At 45.3% G+C, this 23782-nt stretch overlaps 1 protein-coding gene across 1 annotated transcript in view; it reads left to right on the top strand.

The window, feature by feature from the left end:
- Positions 1-23782, top strand: part of LOC112119274 (vascular endothelial growth factor receptor kdr-like) — a 179295-nt gene that overhangs the window by 54294 nt on the left and 101219 nt on the right. The window contains exons 3-5 of the mRNA XM_026652934.1: positions 1264-1487; positions 17243-17370; positions 22244-22409. Of these exons, the coding sequence (XP_026508719.1) occupies positions 1264-1487; positions 17243-17370; positions 22244-22409 (518 nt within the window). The remainder of the gene's footprint in view (positions 1-1263; positions 1488-17242; positions 17371-22243; positions 22410-23782) is intronic.

Here is a 23782-nt window from a genome sequence, read left to right as displayed (position 1 = left end):
GGAAAATCCAGAGGTCATTACTCAGTCCTCCCTTAGGTAAATCCCTCTGAAGTCAATGGAAGTCCACTGAGTAAGGACAGTGTGAACACAGTGTCCGTTTAAAATTAAAGGCCAGACTGTGTCTTGCCTGGTGCAGTCATCAAGGAGAGGGGAAAGGCACAAGGAGCTCCCCATCCTTGCACCCATGGAGAAAGAGAACTGCTTCAAACTAGCACTAACACCGGCCCTAGCTTCTCCACAGGAGTCTGGGGAAGGTTTGGTCCATGACTCACTCCTCCCTCTTCATGCTGATCAAACAGAACTGGTCTCATGCAACCGTAGCAGGGGCCACTCTGGCCTTTGCTCCTCCACAGCTCCTGGAGTGCCTCCCTGAGACACAACGCCTCCAGGATCTCTCCCTGCAGCCGTGCGCCTCTACACATCCCATGAGACAGGACTGTATTACGGACCTGATCCAAAGCTAATTGAAGTCTGTGGAAACACTCCCATTGAATCAGACCCTAATAGCCCTAGGTATTTAGGTGCAGAATGTGGGATGTATCGGGCATCAGAGACAGGACACTACATTAGATGGATGAGACGGTATATCTGCCAGGCTGTGGTAACTCCTGTGTTCTGAGATCAGTGAAGGGCCAAATAGAAATACTGTATCTTATGCAAGCATACATCATAACATCTGAACTCCAACTACTTCCAGACACTCCACAAAATCAAGCTGCAGTCACCGCTAATTAAAGAAAAAGAGGGATGTGGGGTTACGTAAATGGCCTTTTCTCTCCCTTCCTTACCCCCAGTGTTAGGAACAAGAGATTTTAACTTAACTGGTAAAATATGCAGAGAGCCCAACTCAGGAGACGTTTACAAATGTATCTGATGCCTTCTAAAGTTTTTATAGCAATAAATGTAGCCACTTTAAATGAGCTCATGTTCACATTGTTCCTTCAAAATGAAAAGTACATTGTCCCTCCAGCCCGCAGGAAATGGTCTTGCATTTGCTATTGCTTCTCTCAGGAAATGTTCCATGCCACGGGGAGGAGGGCAGGGTAACTCCATCGTAAGCCGTAGCTCCCTCAAGTTGCTGGAAAAGCTAACAGCTCATAAAATACATCACAAAGAGTTTTATCATTCCTCACCACGTGGCACGTTTATGAAAATTGGAATCACATAAATTGGCCACAGAGAACCCGGCCCAAGAAATGTAGATTATTCCACTCATTATGCCTGAGGCCGTGACAGAATCTGTATTTTGTGTTGTGTTGACAGGGGAGCAGCCGCCTTGACCTGGCTATGGGGAAATGAGCCACACAAAGACGTTCCCCACAGGTGGACTGTATCTGAGCACAAGTGTTCAGACAACATACAGCAGACCTGCAGCAGGCTCACAATCAACAAAGCTATAGCCAGCGACACTGGTTACTTCACCTGTGTTTATAATCACCTCCTTTCTAACAAAGACCTCATGGCCAAGACATATGTGTACGTTACAGGTAAGAGCTTTATCCTTCTAGATCTTCTCTCCATGTTACCACATTGGCGGTGTCAGCTAACATTCAATTGTTGGACACACCCATGCTAATTATAGACAGGCAAACCAATTCAGATGCATTAACAGCTCTCCTGACCCTTCCGCCCACCATCACAGCAAATAAAAACAGAATATTCTAAAGAGGTTTTATTGACTTTTTGTTTTTACTTTCATGCCTCCTGGTTTCATGGGATCAGACATTAGAGATGGAAGAGACCTATCTAGTCCAATCCCTAGACCGGATTAGTGCATTGTCCAGTCTAGTTTTATGTGTCACAACTGATGTACACCCCTCATTTCACTACTCCCTTTGAGAGACTATTCCACACCCTGGTGAGCTCACTGGCAGGAAATTTTTCTTAAGACTCAACCTAAATGTTTCCTTTCTTAATTTTATCCCACTGAAACCTCCTTATGCCACCCTAAATAATTCCTCTCCCTCCTAAGTATTTACCCCCAGGAGATATTTGTAGACCACTTTGCCCTCCACCTCAATTAGGCATTACTTGGGTATGTCTACACTGCAGCTGGGAGTGAGCCTCCATGACCCAATAGATGGACACACCTGACGCCCTGGGTCCGAGTTTGGGTGGCTAGCCCGAGTCTCCACCAGTACAGCAGCATCTACATTGCTATTTTTAACATGCTAGCTCAAGCCCCACTAGTACAAGTCTATCTACCCATGCTGGGAATCTGACTTCTACCTCCAGTGTAGACATACGCTAAGCAAGGCTATACCAGTGTAGCTATGAAAATCTTTTTCTCAGTATGGAATTTAAGACGGGGAAGACCAAAAACAACCAACCAAAAGTGTCCCATTTAAGAGGGTCTCCAAACTGAACCCAGCCAGCAGGGTTCCTAGTTCTCTTATTATTCTAGGAGGCAGGCAGGCTGGATTTCTCCCTTTCCCCTTAGGCATCCAAGAAGGATCATAAGGTCTCACAGAAAGCAAACTTACAGTCAGAAAAATCAAAAGTCTCTAGGGCGGAGGTCAGGCGAGTGTGCTAGGGCCTGCAACCCGTAGCAAAGCCTCTGATCCCCTCCCCTTCCCTCTCGCCTTCAGTTTCTATCTCCTATTTATCTAGCACAGCCCCAAGGATGCAGCAAGGTGTTCCTTGATTGCAGCCAGGATGTCTTGGCTGTAAACTCCAGTGTGTTTCTTACAGAGGTTTTGCCTCCCACCCCATTCTCAAAAGCCAATCCTTTCAGCCCGCTGCTCATCTTTGGTCTTCTCTGAACTCCCTCCAGTTGGTCAGTATCTTTGTGGATTCAGCTGCAAGTGCATGCAGACTCTGCAACAGAAGACAACAATGTTCTTCTCTACAGCGAAGTGAATAATTCAGAATGAATAGCATGCTCATTTAATTTAGCCTTTTTCTGCTTGTGGAATATCCACGAGAAGATCATGAGTTCCTCAAACGTATTCCATTCTTCACGTTTTAGTCTACAGATCTCAGATATTCCAAATTCAAATTGAGTTGCTTAGCTGTGATTAGTCAGATAAGTTATATGGTATTGTTTTTGTACCTTACTTGGGTGAGAACTGATGCAGATACTTGCACAGACTAATTTATTATTTAGTTCCCACAAAGATTCATGCAGAAGACTGTGATTCATTCTCCAAGAACATTTGTGCCAGTAAAACTTGGTTGCCCGAATGTTCATGGAAAATGAAGGTAAAAGGGCATGAACATGGCTGAAGCAAGTTTAATTAAAAATTCAAGTGAACATTCACAGAAAATATTTTGCATTATCTGCCCACCTCTATTATTCTCGCATTGTTTCTAACTCTGATGAAACCCAGAAGTCCCAAAATACATGATTTCCAGTCCAAAGAGGTTACGATATGCATAGACATCAAAACCCAATTGCTCAACCATTTGGTATATAACTGCTTGATTCGTTTGGATAATTCTTTCCTCTCTTCTCTGTACTGAAAATAGATATCTTCCACCTTTATTCTTCCTTCCCTGTAAGTCCCTCCTTTTCTTGGAATTTAGCTTCTTAGTGTTGCCTGTTAGTTCCTGTATCCATTTTCTTTTTCCCTTTGTATTTCCCTTCCAGCTCAGTCAGGAATTCGATTTCCTCACTAGCCTATGCCCTGCACTTTATCTGCGCTGATTCATGTGCTGACCTGTTTCCTTTTCTGATTACACGCTCCTCACATGCCTGAGTCTGTATTGACCCAACCCAATAGCTGAACTGCAGGAAATACTGTATTGGAAGCTCGATGCCCTGTCCTGACTCAGTGCCCTCACTGGCTTACAGGGACCCCATTTAATGCAAAATACTTTGACAGAAGCACAAGCAGAAAATCTTGTGGGATCTCCTGGGTCTGTCTGAGCTCTTTCCTTAAGAAAATATTTAAAGCTATAAAACCCTGCCTACAATGGAAGCAATCAGCACACTGCTAATTTATAAACACTACAAGATGGCCTCTCGCTCTCCTGAAACTGGCTGTCCTGGCACCCCTATGAAATCAATGCTAGTTGACTGTTATACTCAAATCACTGAAAAACATCTTCTCGCTCTCAGATGTAATTCACCTGGGTCATGGTTCCTCTGCATTCTCATCTGAAATCCACCTGTGCTATGAAAAGTAAATCCAGTAAACGAAGTAGTAAAGTATAGAGAGTATGGGACAATTCATGCCCTATGGTACATAGATGCACTAGTGAGGCTAGGAAAGGGTGTTGAGAGAGTCTCTTCTCCAGGCCCTACGATATCAGTGCGGAGCGGGATTCCCATCTAGTGCAGAAGAGAACTCTAGAAAAGTAGCTCAGCTAACATACCCACTGGCACCCTAGGGCATGGCCTGACAGGCTGGGGGCGGGGTCAAGCCCCCAGCAAGCTAGCTGTTTTTACGTACCTCTGCATATGTGCCATCTGAAGATGCACGCTTTGTTTCTTCCTGCAATATCTATCTGTCTTGCCCTGCACTGGCAGGATAGCTGTTGGGCCAAGAAAGCTGATTGTCAATGAGGCCCTCTATGTTGTATTGTTCAGACATCCATCACATGGATTATTATCATCCTCATCTTTAGAAGAACGTATATTTCTTAGGCCCTCATCCCTGCGGTATCTGGGCACCATTACGTACATTTAGAAGAACGTCACTTACCTCAAAGTAAAGGAATGAGGCTTCAGGTTACTGCCCCACAGACAGGGGCACACTGAGTTCAGAAGGATCGGCTCTGGGTAGTTTACAGTGTGCAGCATGGACGTTTGTGGGGCTGAGCCAAGTAGGGTGAGAAAACTTTCAGACAAACCCTAGAGGCTGGAGGTTCCGCTGAGATTACAAAGCCATTATTACCAAAGAAGAAGGGGGATGGGATTTTCCCCCTCATTCCTGGCCTGCTGCTTGACACCAAAATGAGAACATGATTGTCTCGGAAGTCCTGCTCATTGGCTATTATTTCCTGGGCTTGCGTCTGTTTTTACAGCCTCCCTGATGGAGTTTCACATCGCTGTGAGAATTTGGCATTTAGCAGCCCTCCCCCTCCCACTGCAATGGAGCCTTGACCTCTGAACATCAGTCAAATTGTACAGGATCTGGTGGCGGTGGGATCAAACTTGATGCCACTTTGAGAGACCAGGCACTAACTGTCAGCTGGATGGGGTGGCTTGGAATCTTGATACTGGACGATTGTTTCTTGACACCTTTTGTGCTTCAAGCTGCAGCTGCAAATTAGCAGGAATAATAATAACAAAAAAGAACCCTCCTGTCATCTGCCACAACTTCTGCTGGAACTAAAAGTTAGCGAAGGGTTAGAATGTAAATATTCTGTGCTTTGTGACATCCCTATGACAGTAATAATATTGGGTCTTGTGTCCTGACAGGGTCTCTAAGCACTTTACAAATGTTACACAACCTAGAGGCAAAGGGGCAACCTCTGGCATGGAATAGAGCAGCTGTTTTAACGTGATTCAGCAGCACTGCAGATGCAGAGAGGCACTGAGATGCAGAGAGGTCAGGGAAGCTACCCAAGGTCACACTATCAGAGCCTTGTATAGAATCCAGGAGTCCCATCCTTATTCCACTAAGTCATGCTGCCCCCAATGAGAAATGTATATGTTTATCCCAAACTTAAGGACACCCTTTGAAATCAGCCTGAAAATAGAGTCTGTTGCCCATCTGTTTGGGAACGTTCATTCGAACTCTAAATTGCTGTTTGAGTCTTGTCTACACACAAAAATCACACTGCTTTTAACTAGGCTAATACAGTGGTTAAAGCAGTACAACCCACCTAGTGTGGCTGCAATATAATGCTGTTTATACCAGTATAGCTTCTTCCAATAAATGCTATCCTAGACATGCACAGTACTGATTTAACTATTTTGTGGGGGTGGGGGGGAATCACACCCTTAACTGAAATAGTTAAATCAGGACAAAAACTGTGTGTAGGTCAGAGCTTAGACACAACAGGGATGGGTGCCATGTAGGGAACTAGGTAGAACAGTATAGAATAGAATAGCGTCTCTTTGTGGCTCTTTATTCTTTGCGACCATTCAGGTGTTTTAGACAATGACGGCTCTACACGTGACTACACCCGTTTTCTTGTGGGAACTAGGGCAATTGTGCTGAGCAACAGTTTTCATTATTCATTATTTTCCTAATAAAAAGTTTCAAGCATCCAATCAAGGAGCAAAATCAATATCATGTGTCTAGGAAACCAGTGACTCATTGTGAACAGCAACTCACTGCCGCAAACCCATTTGCAAACAACCCACTGACAGAAAATCGTTCATTCCAACTACTCCGTGAATTCATATGAATAATTAAGACTCTCCCAGGGAAAGGGAATGACTTGGGAGCAGGACAGAGAACAGGGACGAAAGGCACAACGAATATAATTCACAAAACGTCGTTTGATCAGCTGCATTGATAACCCATGAGCCAGAACGAGCTCGGCAAGGCTTCCAGACATCAGCACAAGCTTTGCAGGGCTGGCAGGTAGAACAATCAGCCTTTGATTTTTTAAACTGATCGAAAAGGATGGGGAAGTGATGGAGAGAATCTGTATGTGGCCCTGTCGTGCCATTTTTACCATCTTCTTTTTCTGTTTGCACTCCCCTTTTAGCACAAGTGCCTCTAGTTCTCATCCAGATCATTTCACAAGGCACCAGCTGAGTTCTAAGTGGCTTCCTTCTTTCTCCCTTGGTCAGGTATTTTAAAAGCCCAGTGTCTCAGCTGTCCAGCTTGCCTCGCGGCTGCAACCTCACTGGACCCATCACAACACCACCCCTGGCTTCACACTGCTCAGTCCTTTTTGCAAAAAGCCTCCTAGAGAACATCTAAAGTTTCCCTTTTCCTCTCCTTCCCCCTGAGCCAGCCAGAAGGGAGAAGGGAAACACCCAGCCAGGACTGCCGACTGCCAAAGCACACAACTCACTGCTGCTGCTGCTCATGAGCTGGAACAGCAAGAAATGCCCAGTCAGTCACAAGAGCAATTCCCCACCGAGGCAAACATTGGGAGGAGTGGGTGGGTATAAACACTGGACCAAGCAACAGATCAGATCCACCTTTGTCTCTTCTTTATATGCCAAATGTAACATGCTTTCAGTTCTGGTACAGGATGCCCCCCCGTCCCACCCCCGCTTCTTCCTCACTGAAAGATGGCTGGAGAGGATGGGAGAGCATGAAAGCACCGCTCACATTAGCTCATCTTTGGTTCTGACATTCTTTGAAGCCGATTTCTGCCTCCCTAATTCTCTTGACAGCTTGCAGCGATAATCTGAATGTGAGACGCAGACACACAGGGCGAGGGTGACAGGACTGACTTTGGCTTGCTTTGCGGTGGAGACTACCAATGAGAACAGCGGCTGGAGGCCGGCGGGTTGGGTTTCTTTGGTTTTGTTGTTTTTGTGGAGACAGCTGCACTTTTCTGCCAGACACTCAGCCAGCCGAGATAGGCTAGCGCTCCCTGTTCACTCAGCACTGAGCCAAGCAGATAAGTAGCTGGTTCTCACAGTGACGGAAGGGTTTGGCAGGCATGTTCTAGTGAGAAGCCCAGCGCAGAATGGGGATGTAGCTTAGATTGGGCCGCAGGCCACCAAAATGATCTTCCCGGGCAAGGGATCATTACGGTCCTGATCCAGGAAGGAGGAGAGCACCTTCATTTCTGAACAGTCTCCGAGATCCTAAGAGGCACTCTCAGGTTGAGTTGGTGTGTAAGCTCTGACAAGACAGCACAGCATGAGTTACTGCCACTAAGTCAGTGACTGCAGTTGACTGAACTACAAGAAACCCTGTGTGTACCTCTCTGAGGAAGTTCTGAAACCACAGGGAACTTCAGTTCTTGACTCTTGGGGACTGTGTGAAACACTGGTTCGCAAGGGACCTGATTCTGCCAGATGCTGAGCTCTTGCTGTGTGATACTGCCTGCTTTCAAGTCCCACTGGCTTCAACAACTTGCCAGGAATGGGCTCTGAGCCTTCTGGGGAAAAAGGTTTCAAATTCTGGTTTAGGTGTCCAGTGAAAATAAGTTTACTATAGCTTAGTCCACAGAAGACATTAACCCATGCTGCAGATGTCACCCAACAATAGAGACAAGGTGGGTGAGGAGATAATATTTTGTATTGGAAGGGAAAAGCTTTCAAGTTTCACAGAGCTCTTCCTCAGGTCTGGGAAAGGTAACCAGAGTGTCCAAGCTAAATAGAAGGTGGGACAGATTGTTAAACATAAGGAGTTGTCACATGTTGTAGGAAACCACTTAAACTGAAGTGGGCAATTAACACCTCTGCAGTCATAGGATAAAAGAGGGTAGGAGGCTGCAGAGTGTGTTCATGTTGTTGCAATAAGCCATAAGATGCAGAGAGAACCTACTTCAACAAGGAAAAAAACTCCCACTGACCACATACCCTTAGCTGTCACCTACCATCCCACACTGGAACCCACATGGGGCATCATCAAACAATTACAACCCATACTTGATGGGGACCACCTCCTGAAAGAAATCTTTCCTGAACCCCCTCTTCTGGCCTTCAATGCCCAGCCTCACCAAGCTCATCATCAGAAGCAAGCTCCCCACAGACCAGGACACACCAACTCAAAGTGGCACCAGACCCTGCCAGAAACAGATGGAAAACTTTCAGACATGTCTCCACTGCTATGATGATCAACACCCCCTGCAACACACCTTCAAGATCCATGGGTCCTACACATGCCTATCACAACATATGGTGCACCTCAACAGTGCTTCAAATGCCCCAACATCAACTATATGGATGAAACGAATGAAGTCACACAGAAATATGTTAAAAGATAAAAACACCCTCTCACCCACGAGTGAACACTTTCCCCAAAGCGATCACTCCATATCTGATCTCTCAGTCCTTAAAGGAAGCCAACATAACACCTTCAAAAGACAAGCCTGGGAACTTAAATTGATAACTCTCCTGGACACTAAAAGCCATGGACTTAATAGAGACACTAGTTTTATGGATCATTACAACAATTTGTAACACACCCTGCTGCCTACTACCCTCTTCATTTTAAGTCCTCTCCTACAACATGTGAACCCCTTATGCTTAAGTCTGTCCCATCTTGTGTTAGGTTGAGCTCCCGGGTTACCTTCCCCAGACCTGAGGAAGAGCTCCATGAAGCTCAAAATCTTGTCCCTTCCACCAACAGAAGTTGGTCCCATAACAGATATTACCTCACTCCCTGGTCCCTCATATCCTGGGACCAAAATGGCTACAACCACACTGAACCAGACAATAGAACAGATGTAACCAATGGGCAGAAGAGCCCCACATCTGGTGCGTGGCCCTGCTGTGTTCACGCCCTGCGTGCTGTCAGAGTAGAGGCTTGAACTGGGATGGGAACATTGTGGTCTCTGGCTTGGCAGTTACTATTCTACAGCTGAGTCAAAAGGGCCCTCCCTAAGATCATCTCAAATAACAATTAATCTTTTACTGGACGTAATAAGAGTTTAAACTTTAGGGGCTTTGCTGTCTTACATTAAACAAGGGTATAGTAGGCACTTGATCTTTGAATTTCTTTTGTCTGCAACATACTTGACGCCTATGCCTGGCTCTGTGACTGCAGCTAGACACCAGGCCCTCTTCGCCTGAGCTATCCTGCTGTTACTGCTTCCCCAGCTCTTCTATTTGTGTATGTTCCTGCTTGGAGCTTATGCTGTGTTGGGTAAACAGTAACACCCTGCCCTGACGGCAGCTTCCTGCAAACTTCCACTGACCTGTCAGAGCTAGACAGCCAGTCTGCGGGACCCAAGAGAAGGGGCCTTTCCCTCGCCTTGGGGCTACAGCGACAGCTGATAAGTCACTAACGTTTTGCAGCTCTTGTCTTTCTTCATGTGTAACGAGTTTTACAGCCCACCGTAAATTCTTGTTGTTTTAAGATCCTATAGGATGGAAGGGTGTTTTTGTAGGATAGAATCCATGGAGCAAATCACCTTCCCAGCTCAGGAGAAATTGCCATGCCTGGCTGCAGGGGAAAATGTCACCCCTTTGACATGAAAGACCGCGCATTTATTCTCCGATATTTTTTCTGTATCAGCTCAGTCTTGGAAGGTGCGGAGTTCATTCCACTCCCATCGATTTCTGTGCGTGCAGCTGCTCACAAGCTGTGGGTGGGTGAGGAAGTGTGGGTGTCTCTGTTATTGTTCTGTGAAGATACCCACAGTACATACATGCCCCAGATCCTCAAATGGTGTCAGTGGAGCCACACTGATTTACACCAGCTGGCTGACTGGCTTGGAATATAGATCCTCTTTGAGGACAGAGTGAAGGCAAGTAGCCACTTATCCTTTACTTAAGGAAGGGCATGTCTACATTCAACTTGTTTGTTTTTTACTTGGAGTTAACTGATTGCCAGTTAACTGAGGCCTTGTCTACACTGCCACTTTACAGCGCTGCAACTTTCTCGCTCAGGGGTGTGAAACCTCCCTCCCCCCCCCGAGCGCTGCAAGTTTCAGCGCTGTAAAGTGGCAGCGTAGACAGTGCACCAGCTCTCTCCCAGCGCTGGTGCCGCGACTACACAGCTATGTTAAACATTGCTAGTGAAGACATACCTTAGGTGGTTAACATGTTTGTAAAGGGAGTGTCCACACCAGTCTTTACAAACATGTTAACCACCTTAGGGTAATTGGCAATCAGTTAGCTCTGGGTAAAAGAGTCCAGTGTAGACAAACCTAAACTGTCCCAGCTTAGTTTATCTGTAAAGTGAAGTGTCCAGCTTCCAGCCCTATGCCAGGGGAGGGGTCTCTCCCCTCCAGTATAGATGCAGTCTGCTTGCCGTGGGCTTGCGTTTCTTCATAGAGCTTTTCCCCAGAGGAGCAGTAGTAAAGGGTCAGAACCATAGGCACCGACTCTGTAGGTGCTCCGGGGCTGGAGCACCCCTGGGGGAAAAATGGTGGGTGCTGAGCACCCTCGGCAACCCCCCTATTGGCTCCTCACCTCGCCTCCCCCCAGCGCCTCCCATCCACTGATCAGCGCTTCCCCCTTTCTCCCCGTGCCTTCCGCCCACCGCAATCAGCTGTTTCACAGCGTGCAGGAGGCACTGGCAGGGAGGAGCGAGGGTGCGGTGAGCTCAGGAGAGGGAGTGGAATGGGGGAAGAGGCAGGGCGGGGGTGGAGCGGGGGCAGGAAGAGGAAGGGCGGGGCCTTGGAGAAGGGGTGGAGTGGGGGCGGGGCCTGGGTCAGAGCCGGTGGTCAAGCACCTCACGGCACATTGGAAAATCGGCACCTGTGCTCAGAACTCAGCACAGAAGAAGACAAATGGGCACCAAACAGAATGAAGATTTGCTCTGTTGTTCACCATGCAATTACTCTTCGGGGCTTGATGATCTGATTTCCCACCCCCCCTACACTAAAGAGAGATTGTCATAGATGTACAATGAGGACCTTTTATGCACAAAGCATTGTCTCCCTAGCCTCACTCATCCCACCTCCTGCTATCAGTACCTGAATTTATGGCTGTAATGCCTTTCCTCCTCAATCCCAGCTGCACTTTCCACTGAAAGCCAGATTTAAATCACGACCCTGCGTTTATGGTCTTTCCATACTAGCATCTTCTACTCAGGAGCAGTCTAGTGACTTCAGCATGAGTAAAGATTCCAGGATTGGGCCTTATGACTGTATTGCAGCGTGAGATGAGGAGCGCTGTGATGAAGAGCGGCTCCTGCTTAGACTTCATAAATTGAATGAAGTGCTGTGATAAGAATTCCAGTAATCTGGCTAATGCACAGGGCAGTAATTCTCGAGAAAAACTCTATGTCCCATATGAAAAACAATCACCCATAAAAAAATCAACACCCCGATTTTTTTCCCATTTCTAAATATAGTAAGAATAATGATCCTGATTAAGTGCACACTGGGATTAACAGCCTATCCCATCTCAGGTCATCAACTCCTCTCCCAGCCAAGTCACTAATAACCCAGAAATCGCCTTTGCCAACGTATCTATTGCTCAACTGCATAGACATTTTTAAACACCATCTAGATTTCAAATTGTCATTGCAGGGGAATGGATTAATATATTTTGGCTTCCAAGTGAGGCTGCAGCTCATGCTCTGGGACAGTTTAATCCTAGCCACTGGCTAGACATGTACATAAAATGGCAATTCAGATGCAGGCTGCCATTAAAAAGCAATTAGAAATCAGATGTAGTTTTACTGTTGGTGCAAATATATACGAACTCATTGACTTTTGTTTTAACCATAACTAAATACAAGGACAGGTCATGCCTACAAGTGGAAAAGACTTTCCCAACTTGCTCAGGGTGTCCCTGCTTTTAAAGCAGGATGCTCGCTCGTACTGATTAGCCAGACAGTGACAATGCAGAGGTACAAAGTAGGATTAAAACTCACTGCAGATATTAAGCATAGACACATGCCCCATAACATGACTAAATATATGAATGTAACAGATCCACTTTGAAAACCGCACTGGACAAAATGGGACGCGTGCCTTTAAAACTCACTGCTGCAACCTATTGCTGTGCCAAGCCAGGGGAGATGAAACTCCCATTAATATGAATACTAGAGTTAGGCCCTAGCCACAGAGTTCTGATCTGGCTTCAAATTTCCAGGGTTCAGGCTAGTGGTTTGGTTCAACCCAGTGAAGAGATAAGGGCCAGACAGAAAATTCAGATGTGTGCCTAAAACTTCCTAAATCCAGGATTTTTGTTCTAATTAACAGCCTGTCCATAATATTTTCTCCGGCTCTCCCCTGCTCCAAAGCATGTATTTCCTTATAGACCCACACAAAGGAAGGAGCAATCACTTCCATCATTGACATAGAACAGAAGCTGAAACAAAAGGACATCGTTTGAAATGAGGGATGTCATTCTGGCTTGAATTCTTTGCCTCCTATTTTGATCCCTCGCATTAAATTCACTGTTGCTCAGAAAGTGTACAGACAGGGCTTGGAAGAGCTTGTGATCAGCTGTTTGTAGTAGCTCCCTGGACGTTAATCCTGCGTTATTGGTCTTTGCACAGTGACCCAAATGCTTTTTGTAAAGCATTGTCCATATACATCTGACCTTTTCGGGTACACACAAAAGTAGCCACATCGGCACATTCTCTGGTTCTGCGTCTAGGTAACCAAGTTGGACAGTACTCCTGGATCACTAGGCTTGCTACTGCCAGTCCAGCAAGTAAAAAACTTGAACTAAGTAAGCTACCAAAAACAAAAACAAAATCCACTTTCCTACATAACCCTCAACCCTCCTCTCTCTCACGCACACACACACTTGTATTTTTAAGAGCTGCATTTTCTCTGATAGATGAAAGGAATCCTGGCTGCAGAGGAGAGCTGGTTATTATTTGAAGATTAGTTTCATAGATCAGTGGTAGCATTTATGTTTTTCAGTAACATTCTTTAAGCAAAGAGCAATCACATGAGCCAAGGAGTGAACAGTGATATTCCCAAATGAATTCACAGTCATGGGGTAGAAAACCCAAACCAGGTGAGAAAATACAAGGCAGTTCTGTGTTTTCTTTTGTCACCTGAATTGTGTTTTTGGAAGAAAAGGGAAAGCCCAAAATCTCATTCCCTGTACACTCTGAGGGTCATTAATGACCACCACCAAGCACCAGCAGAACTGAGTTTCTGGCTCTGATAAATATGACTAATATGCTGACCAGGTTCACAGCAGTGAAATGATAGACATTCGGGGAACGTCTACACCGGAATAAAAGACCCACAGCCTGGCCGCAGCTGGCTCAGGTCAGCTGATTTGGGCTTGCAGGGCTCGGGCCGTGGGGCTAAAAATTGTTGTATAGATGTTCGGGCTCCAGCTGGAGCCTGGGTCTGGGACTCTCTCCCTTCATGGGGTCCCAGAGCTTGAGATCCAACCTGAGCCCAAATGTCTACACCAGTGCTTCTCAAAGTCGGGCTTCTCAAAGGGCGGCCAGCATGTCCCTCGGCCTGCACTGCTTCCCGCAGCCCCCATTGGCCTGAAGCGGTGAACCGCGGCCAGTGGGAGCCATGATCGGCCGAACCTGTGGACGTGGCAGGTACACAAACCTGCCTGGACCGCCAGGGGCTTTCCCTGAACAAGCGACGGACCAGGTTTGAGAAGCACTGGTCTACACAGCAATTTTACAGCCCTGCAGCCTGAGACCTATAAGCCCGAGTCAGCTGACCTGGGCCAGACGCGGGTGTTTAATTGCTGTGTAGACATACCTCTTCCACACCTAAAAATTATCCAACATTAGAACCATCCATGTGATCAGGTGGCATATTGGAAATTGAAGACCAAATTTGGTGCAAGCACAATAATAAATACATTTATATAGCATCTATCAGCCAGAAAAATTCAACACATATACACATTTTACATATATGAGAAATACTTCACCCACTATTTAATTACAGCCACTGCTGAGGTGGAACATGACCACTGTTTAACAGTGCACAGCAACTGTGCTCAGAAGTTGGAGATTTGTTTTAAGTTCATAGAATTATTTCACTTTTCTTTCTGTGACAGCAAAATAAATCCCCAAGAAGAAACACAATTATGCTTGCTGGGGAATGGGTGTCTCAGTGGATTAGTAATGGGCTATGCAGCCTTTTACCCTGGCATCACCTGTTCAAACCCTGCTCCATAGTAGCTAGATCTGGTCCCAAGAAATGGAGGGCAAAATGTGGAAATTTTTATTCCATTTTTTTCATCCTTTCCCCCTAACCTTTCCCACCAGTTAGCTAAAAAATTGAGGGAACAATTTTGCCCATTTTTAACTGAAAACTAAATTTTTTCACAATTTTCCAACCACCTCCAGCAGCCATCACAAGTTGCCATCACCGTCAATGGCTACTGCAGTGACCTATGAAATGAGTTGGTGGCTTTGGTCCATTACCTACTGGCTAGGTGTCTCAATCACAAAACAGCCACCAGGTTCCTGGATTCTAGGCGATTGAATCACGAAGTACCTCAGGAGGTTGACGTGGCAGCAACTAGACATGTTCCTGACGAACCCTGGAACATCACACAGTTGATTACCTTTAAAAAAATAGACCATATTTATGTTTCTTGTTTCTGAGTCCAGTCCCGGGAAGAAGAGAGAGAGTATGTGTCTTTGATTTGGATACTGCAACAACATTCTGTAGTTTGAGATCAGTACATAGTAAAAAAGAGGGAAAGCACAGAATCAAAGGCAGGGATATTGGTTAATGCCACTTTGGGGAATTCTGGTCCAGGAGACTTGCTGGAGTCCTTTAATATCAACCAAAGCCAACATGGATAGGTTAACTGGGCTGTGATCTCCACATCGGGGAACTGTCCAGCAAAACACCTCCTGAAAAAATACCACAGCCTCAGCACTGAATGTGGCAGGTGGATACAAAGTCAAATAACAACCACACCAAGGACCCTGCTATCTCTTTCCTGTTCTATGGAAAACCTCTTTCTGCTGGAGGGTGGGAAAAGGCACCAAACTTCTATAAATAATGTTGCCATCTTGATTTGGTAATTATGCCCAAGGCTATTTAATGTATTTGCACAGGACCATGGGGCACTGGGACAAGTTGTAGACAAACAGCAGTTGTATCTCTTCAAACTAATTAGTGATCTCTTTTACCTCTCCATAAAAGCATTTCATGTCTTCTGTGCATAAGGAGAAGAAAACAGAACCCTAAGATATAAAGGTAAACAAATTCCATGGTTCAAGACAGAAACCGATCACCTGAGCGGCTCAGGAAGGAACATTTTCCCTTTGTATAGTTCATTGGCCAACTGAGCACTATGGGTATTTTTATTGTCATCAGATATTTGGCCACTGCTAAAGGCAGGACACCAGACTAAAGTGACCCATGAGATAGACCTTACAGATAATATTCATCCCAAATTTAGCCCCATTTTAGGGCAGTTAAGCATTCATTTGAAGACTGATCCTAATTTCCTCTAGGCAAATTCATTATCCATAAATGTTCACAGAATGCTTTGGCAGAATAACTTTCAGGCTGTGGGATGTTCAAACCCTTCACTTGAGTTAGTCACTATTCATTGTATGTGGTAGTTATTATTTTGTGCTAAAGTAGCCCTTAGAGGCGCCAACCAAGGCTAGGGGGCCTCATGTTGCTATGCAGCGTACATACACATAACAAAAAGTCCTCTGCCCCAAACAGCTTACAATTCATGTAAAGTGCGGTTGGCAAATAAGTCAGATGATTTAGTTTCTACTATCTGATTGGTTCCTGAAACTTTTTAACAGGACAATAATAGACAGTGGATAAGCAATATCCTAATTTCAACACAAGTTTTTGGATGAATCACCATTTGTAATAAAATTCAGGACATTTTAGAGATTCACAAACATTTTCATGACTCCCTGATGCTCATTGGAATACTCACAAATAATGAATAGTAAATCCCCATGAATCACAGCAAACCAAACTCAGCAATTTTTTTTGCTAAAACAGTCACAAGTTTCATTTTTATTTTTACTATTCAATCAGCTCTAGTCTGATCCATTATGGCAAACATAAGGGAAGCCCTACAGATCTGCGAGGTCGACTAACCCATCCCCTTCCCAATGCAAAACAGATTCTTCTAGTCTGGTTTTGGATGTCTCTGGTATCAGGGCATCCACCACTTTTCAAACATTAAGTGTCACAGTATTCCTGTGAGTTAGGTCAGTATTTTTGCCCTCATTTTGCAGATCTGGAAAACGGAGGTACAGTGACATGCTGAAGGTCATGCTGAAGCGAGTCTATGGGCAGGTCTTCACTACGGGGGGGGGTCGATTTAAGATACCCAAATTCAGCTACGCGAATAGCGTAGCTGAATTCGACGTATCAGAGCCGACTTACCCCGCTGTGAGGACGGCGGCAAAATCGACCTCCGCGGCTCCCCATCGACGGCGCTTACTCCCACCTCCGCTGGTGGAGTAAGAGCGTCGATTCGGGGATCGATTGTCGCGTCCCAACGAGACGCGATAATTCGATCCCCGAGAGATCGATTTCTACCCGCCAATTCAGGCGGGTAGTGTAGACCTAGCCTATAAGAGACAGAATTAGAAGCTAGGAGCTCTGATTTTTACTCATTGGCTGTAACCTCTAGACTACACTGCTTTCCATGAATAAGTAGTACCGTAACAGGTGTCATTCCTCGTGTACCTAAGGAGGGAATGCAGCAGTGGGGGCTCATTAGAAGATCCTACTTAAACAGAAGATTACTATGACAATGTTGCAATGCCAACCATACCAAGGGACAATTTTGCAAACCAATACCGTTCTGTTCTGTCTCCTGCAGACCACCAGAATCCATTTGTTCAGATTCACCCTCAATATCCCAAAGTGATATATGTATTGAATACTACCGAAGTGGTTGTCATACCCTGCCGGGTCACCTCACCAGATATCAAACCCAAGCTTAGACAGGTAAGTGGAAATTTCAGATTAACCCAACCCCTTAGAGATCTGGAGAGTCAAAGCCGGGTAAACAACTATAAAAAAGAGCTTGTGACGATGAGTAAGCTTTAGAGCAAAGCTGGTGGGACTAGAAGAATGGCAAAGGCCTCCAAAATCCACCTTAATCCTTCTAAATTCTTCACGGTGCTTTATCACTGACCCCCACATGTGGCCTTTGTTAGTGTTAGATGGAGTTTATGCAAATTATTTCCCCCAACTTATTTCTTGATGTTTCTGAATATGTTGGCAAAGACAGAGGGCAAGATGCTCAGACTTCTGGAAAATGAAATATTCTGTGATGAATTTGGCTCTGTCTTTCAGATGGAAAGCTAGCCAGTTTTGTAGCCTGGTACCTGCTCAGCACTCTTACCCCTGTCTGTTCTATTTCACATTTTGCAGCAAAGCGCCAAGCTCAGGTGTAAATTGGCGCAGCTTCCACTGCCCTCACTAGAGTTTGTACCTGCTTATGCCAGGACTGCATTTGGTCCAAAGAGCCCAGAGCCAGTTTTGCCTATTAGAGAGGGCAATGAAAGGATTAAAGCCATAGAGCCTGATTCTCGCCCACTGAACTCAATCAGGGTGTCTTCATTGACTTCAGTAAGTGTTAGCTGAAGCCCATGGAGAGGCAGAGCCAGGAATAGAGCACCGGTCTCCTGGCTCCCAACCTTGTGCTCTAAATACTAGATTATGCTTCTTTCTATTTGCATGTTGGACTGAAGATGGAAACTGTCCTACCATCCCCTGAAGAGACACAGAGTGAGAAGTGGCAATGCCATTTCCTTCACTCTGCCCTTGCCAATCTGCCTCAGCCTGTTCTGGAGAGTCCTCCTTTTGGCATAGGAAAGGAGCTAATTCTCCCTGAAAATGCAATCTTCTGCCTTTCTACTGGAAGTGCTGACATGGGGGCCAGTAGCTACCAACTGGGCTGGTGGGTTTGGTGGTGCAAATGCCTAATCTCCAGGGAAAGTGCAGCTAAAATCTTTTTGCTGCATTAACTGCATTTTTTTTACAAGCCGAACATATAAATGTAGGGCTTAATCCTGTGACACAGTGTGTCCCTCCTGGGAGGTGCTGAACGCCCTCCCCTCCTCTTGACTGCAGTATGTCTCCCCCTCCCAGGAAGCAACCAGCACCTGAAATGATTGCCTGAGATGCAGCCCCTGCTTCCATTGAAGCCAGTGGCCAAACTCCAACTGACGTCACTGAGAACAGCGCTGGGCCTTATTACATTATCCAATCTCTCTTTTTATGTATAATGGGCAGGAGATAAAGTGAGGGGGAGCGGGGTTGAGTGCATCTCCTCCTTCTCCACTTTCAGAACCCCACTCCTTCCCCTGGCTGGAATAATCAGTGCTCGCCCTTACCTTCCCCTCATCCTTAGTAGGGGCACTGAGAAAGTCCCCTCTTATTAAACCATTAGAGGGCCAAATTTGTCCCTGGAGTATCTCTGCTGACTTCACTGGACTTACCCCAGGGATGAACATGGCCCTAAAAGCTTGGACCAATCCCTGAAGTCCTTGGGTTTTAAGGATTATCCCCCTGTTTACAAGGTATTGTATTATCCTTTCTCCACCTGGTGTTGAGTCAGTCTCTCCACCAGCAATTTCTCAGTACAGATGCAAATGTCCTTCATTTTGCTACAAGCTGATGATACCCATTTGGTGACGGAGACGAGATGAAATCTCAGCACATTTCCCTAGTGAACTGCAAAGGAATCCAAGCCAAGGATTTTTCTGCTTTAACGGGCGGATGGGCGTGGGAGTGGAATTTATAGCCCAAAAGGAAGGTGGCTGTGGGTGAGGGAGACGTCGCCGTCAGAGAGGATGCACCCACTTGTATAGGTGTGTGTTTACCTAGGGAGTCTCTCATGCCATCCCAAACTTCCTTATATGGAAACCCCGCTCCTTGTTTTCCCTTGCTTGGGAAATTCCTGCTGCTGTGTGGAGCCACAGTGGCTGCTTCCTGTGTAAAGAGGAAGCTTGGAGGGCAAGGGGAATAAAGTGACCAGACAAATTTAGAACATCCTTTCCCAGAATTAATCTCCGATAGGCAATACAGAGGAAAAATACTGAACGGAACCTTAATGTGGGGTCAGCTCCTTTTTTTCTTTTATTTGTTGTATAAATATATATTTTATGAAGAAATGTAATATATGTGCACTGCTGTAAGGCGCCTCTTCAGTGGGGTTATTTTTTTCTTCTCTTCTTCTAACCATCAAGGATACATAGCCCTCAAACCATGAAATTCAGCTTTCTTACACTTTATTATTCTTGTAGCAAATGTACTTTTTCCATCATCAATTAAATTCCTTAGATTACCATTATACTTTAAAATGATTGCACTCTCGCTCCTTTAAATATTTATGAGAATGGGTGCAGTTTGCTAATACTAAACAGATCCTAGCTAACCACATATCATCTGAGTCACAAGAATCCCAGGGCTGGACTTGCAATTTAAGCTTCTAACGTGTATTTAATGCTGGGAGAAAGAGTTGACAGCTCTGAAAGATCTATTTATCCACTGAACGGGTACCACACAAGCAGTGGCGCTTTTTTTTGCCACATACTGCTCTGCCCATGTGCCTCATTACTGACTTGGAGGAAACCCTCAGAGGGCAATTCCAGCCTCCATAGCCCATCTCAGTCATTGGCCTCTTTGTTGAAACTGCCAAGAAAGGTATCAATTAAGTGCTACTTTTGAGAATGCTATTTGTCAGATGGGCCTGCATACTCAGAAGGCCACTGCGCAACGAATCATCTCTATATATCTAGACGGGATTTGAACAAGATCTGAACCGCTGACCTCTGTGGAAGTCAAGAGCTAATCCAAACTTCAAGTCTTAGTTCTAGCCGTATAAAAATCCTGAATCCATACAGCAAATCTTAAACCACTTTAAGGAAGTTCAGATCCAGATCTGAAATCCATAATTCCTAGGGCTCTTGTTCTACAAAGGACAACCTGTTTTATCTCACCTCCGCCTCCTAATTGCTACCATGCAGTAACGACTCATTTGACTTTGTTCCGCTCCATGGTGAATATGAAAAGTAAGTGAACTAACGTGATGTCCGGCCAATCAGTGTCATAATTTCACCTCCAATATTATGAGTAACAGCTCCCAACGTTCAGAGCTGGAATTCATTCCAAGCAGGCTCATTTCTCCCAAACACTATTTAAATTGAACCTGTCATTCACACCACCCCAAATCATTCCTTGTTAGGTACAGAAAATTAAACCAAGTGCAGCACAGTCATGAGAACAATAGAAGGACTAGTTATGTCACGAGCGATGTTCCCACTTGTTGTGCTGGCTCATGAAAATCCAAAACTTCCTTGGTGAAACTCTCCTTTTGATTTAGATTTGAAAGGCACATTATAAACACTAGCACCTTTCTTTTCTCTGGGGGGTAGGCACACTGTTAGTTATTACGTGGCAACCGCGGGTGCTCTGTGGTCAGCCCAAGCCTGTGTTATATTGTCATCTAGAGTTACTTCCTTCCCAGCCACCGCTTCTGAACAGCCTCTGCTCTCAAAGGTGGAGATGGGATTTAGCATTTAATATGTGGTCCGGTGGCTAGAGCTGGAGATTGGGGGTCTGGACTCCTGGTGTCTATTCCTGGTTCTGTCAGAGACTCACAGTGCGATATTGAACAACTCCTTTAGCCATCCCGTGCCTCCATTTGCCCAGCTGTAAAATGGGCATGGAGGGGTGAACCTCAGTGAGTAGCAGTCATTCCACCCACCCACCCCCCTCACCATTAGTCTTTGATTTCCCATACCTAATTTTTTTCTACAATTTAAATCCAGAATTTTTCAAGGTTGATTTTTAAAAAATCACAAGATTTTTTAGTTAATGGGAAGTCTGTACTGCATGTTATCAATAAAATACCAATCATCCCCCAACTAAACATGGCTAGTCTGGCTTAAATGGATGCTGTACAGCATACAAAATCAACATACATAGTACATATACTGTATTTGTGTACAGTATTCATTAGATTTTCTTTATTTTTAATTAATATTTTCTTACATTCTAAGGCCAGAAGGGACCATCATGATCATCTAGTCTGACCTCCTGCACCTTGCAGGCCACAGAACCTCACTCACCCACTCCTGTCACAGACCCCTAACCTCTGGCTGAGTTACTGAAGTCCTCAAATAGTGACCCGAAGACTTCAATTTACAGAGAATCCACCATTTATTCTAGTTTAAACCAGCAAGTGCCCTGTGTCCCATGCTGCAGAGGAAAGTGAAAACCTTCAGGTCTCTGCCAATCTGACCTGGGGGGAAATCCTTCCCAACCCTAAATACGGCGATCAGTTGAACGCTGAGCATGTGGGCAAGACCCACCAGTCGGACACCTGGAAACGAATTCTCTGTAGTAACTCAGAGCCCTCCCCATCTAGTGCCCCATCTCCAGCCATTGCTATTATCAGTCACAGATGGGCCACATGCCATTGTAGGCAATCTCATCTCCTCGGTCCTTTTTCACAGTGCCTGAATCACTTTAGAAAATGTAACCCCAAGTCTCCCTACAAGTTTGGTATTATTATCCTCATTAAACAGTTGGGGAAAGTGAGGCTCTGACAGATTAACCTGTTATTTGCCCAACGTCACACAAAGTCTGTAGGAGCCCGGAATAGAATCCAGCTCTGCTCCTTAAATACAAGGCTATCATTCCCGCCTTAGGGGCTTGCTTGTTTGTACCTCTTGAGATTGCACCATTGATTCTGAATGGGTTATGTATGTATCTTGTCTCCAACCAAGAAGAGATATGGCTACCTTTCTCTCTGCTGTGTAAGCAAGGGGAAAATCTCAGCCGTCTCCATCTGCCTCTTCTTTTTCAGCTTCCTTCTTCTTCTTCAGAGTTCGGCTACTGGAGGATGGTGTGGGACCCCAGGAGAGGATTTGTCATCCCCTCTCCTCCTTTCCACTTCTTCAAAGGCATACTCATGTGTACAACCAAAGTAAACGGAATTGAGTCCTCATCCTACTATATACTACAGAAAGTGGGTGAGTGACCCCTCCGTGCTGAGCAGTAACTGCTACTCAATGGAACAGAAACAATTCTAGTGCTTAGCTAAGCTTGTGGTTATTATTTCGTGGTTAGCCTAGTTCCAAGCTAACTCTTGGGGTTTATAGCTGGTATGTATTAGAGATGAGTCAAAACTGGAACATTTGCTGTACACCCACCTTCCCCCTTGAGCTTTGGTGGTTCAGATCAAATAGTACTTGGATCTGATCCACCCCTGGTTTTGAAAAATTGCCCAGTGTAGAGATGGGACAGAACTGGAATATTTTCCTCAAATCCCACCAAAGCTTTGTTGGTTTGGACATTCAAATAACCACTGCTTTGGGATATGCAAATCCAAGCAGTGGCCTCGTCTGCCCATTTCTGGTATTTGTGGAACTTACAAGATCATGATATAAAATCTCATGTAAATGCTCATTTGCAAACCTCATGGTTTTTGTTTGGTTTCTCTTGGCACTTTACCACATGCTCTCCATTGTGTTTCGAGATGGGCTCCAGCTGCAGAAGTCAACTCTGGATTTTGAACACTGAGGTGTTTGGGACTGAGGCTTTATTTGAGCCCATTTCTAATAATGTGCTCCTTGTTTTGTGTATATTTTCTTCACCTCCTCATAAATTTTAAACTTTACTAGGCAGGGTTCGCTGTGACTTCATTTCCACTAGGTCATGGTACCCTTCTCAACAATTGGCTTTAGCTTAAAACAACAGGCAAGGAAATTTGTATGGCAGCCAAATGGAGGTTCTGGATAGCTCTTTTTTCAGTGCTTGGAGTAATTATTTGCTACATATGTCACAGAATCAAAGATGGGAAGGCCTGTTAGGTCATCGGACCCACCTCTTAAGGGCCAATATAGGATCCACCCCTAGTCCCTCTAATAGGGAAGCACCCTGACCTAGTGGATAGTGCACTAGACTGGACTGAGCAGTTCTATTCCCCGCTCTGCCAGTGGCCTGCTGTGTGCTAGATACTTCACACCAGAGATAAAAGGACGTGATCCCCACCCCAAGGAGTTTAACAAGCTAACATCAGACATGATGCATTGCGGGGGTAATAGGACAGTAGGACCAAGATTTTCAAAATTGAGTAGGGGCTTAGGAGTGCCCGGGGTGAAGGGAAGCTGGTTTTCAGAGGGCGAGTGCTCAGCACTTTGTGGAAATCAGGCCCTTTTCTCCTATCCCCAAACTGAGGCGCCCAGCAGCACTCGTCACTTTTGAAAATTGCAGCCTAGGCAGGGAGTAAGAGAAGACGGACAAGGACGATATCAATGTGATTATGTGGCCAATGATCAAGAGCTGGAGCCCCAAATGGAGGAGTAAAGAAGAGTTTAACTCCAGAAGGGAACATACTACGATC

This window comes from Terrapene carolina, unplaced genomic scaffold, assembly GCF_002925995.2.
Source record: "Terrapene carolina triunguis isolate 2854851 unplaced genomic scaffold, T_m_triunguis-2.0 Scaffold131, whole genome shotgun sequence".
In the NCBI taxonomy this organism is placed as follows: Eukaryota; Metazoa; Chordata; order Testudines; family Emydidae; genus Terrapene; species Terrapene triunguis.
The sequence above is the reverse complement of the archived record's forward strand: the minus strand, read 5'-3'. Positions and strand labels throughout refer to the sequence as shown.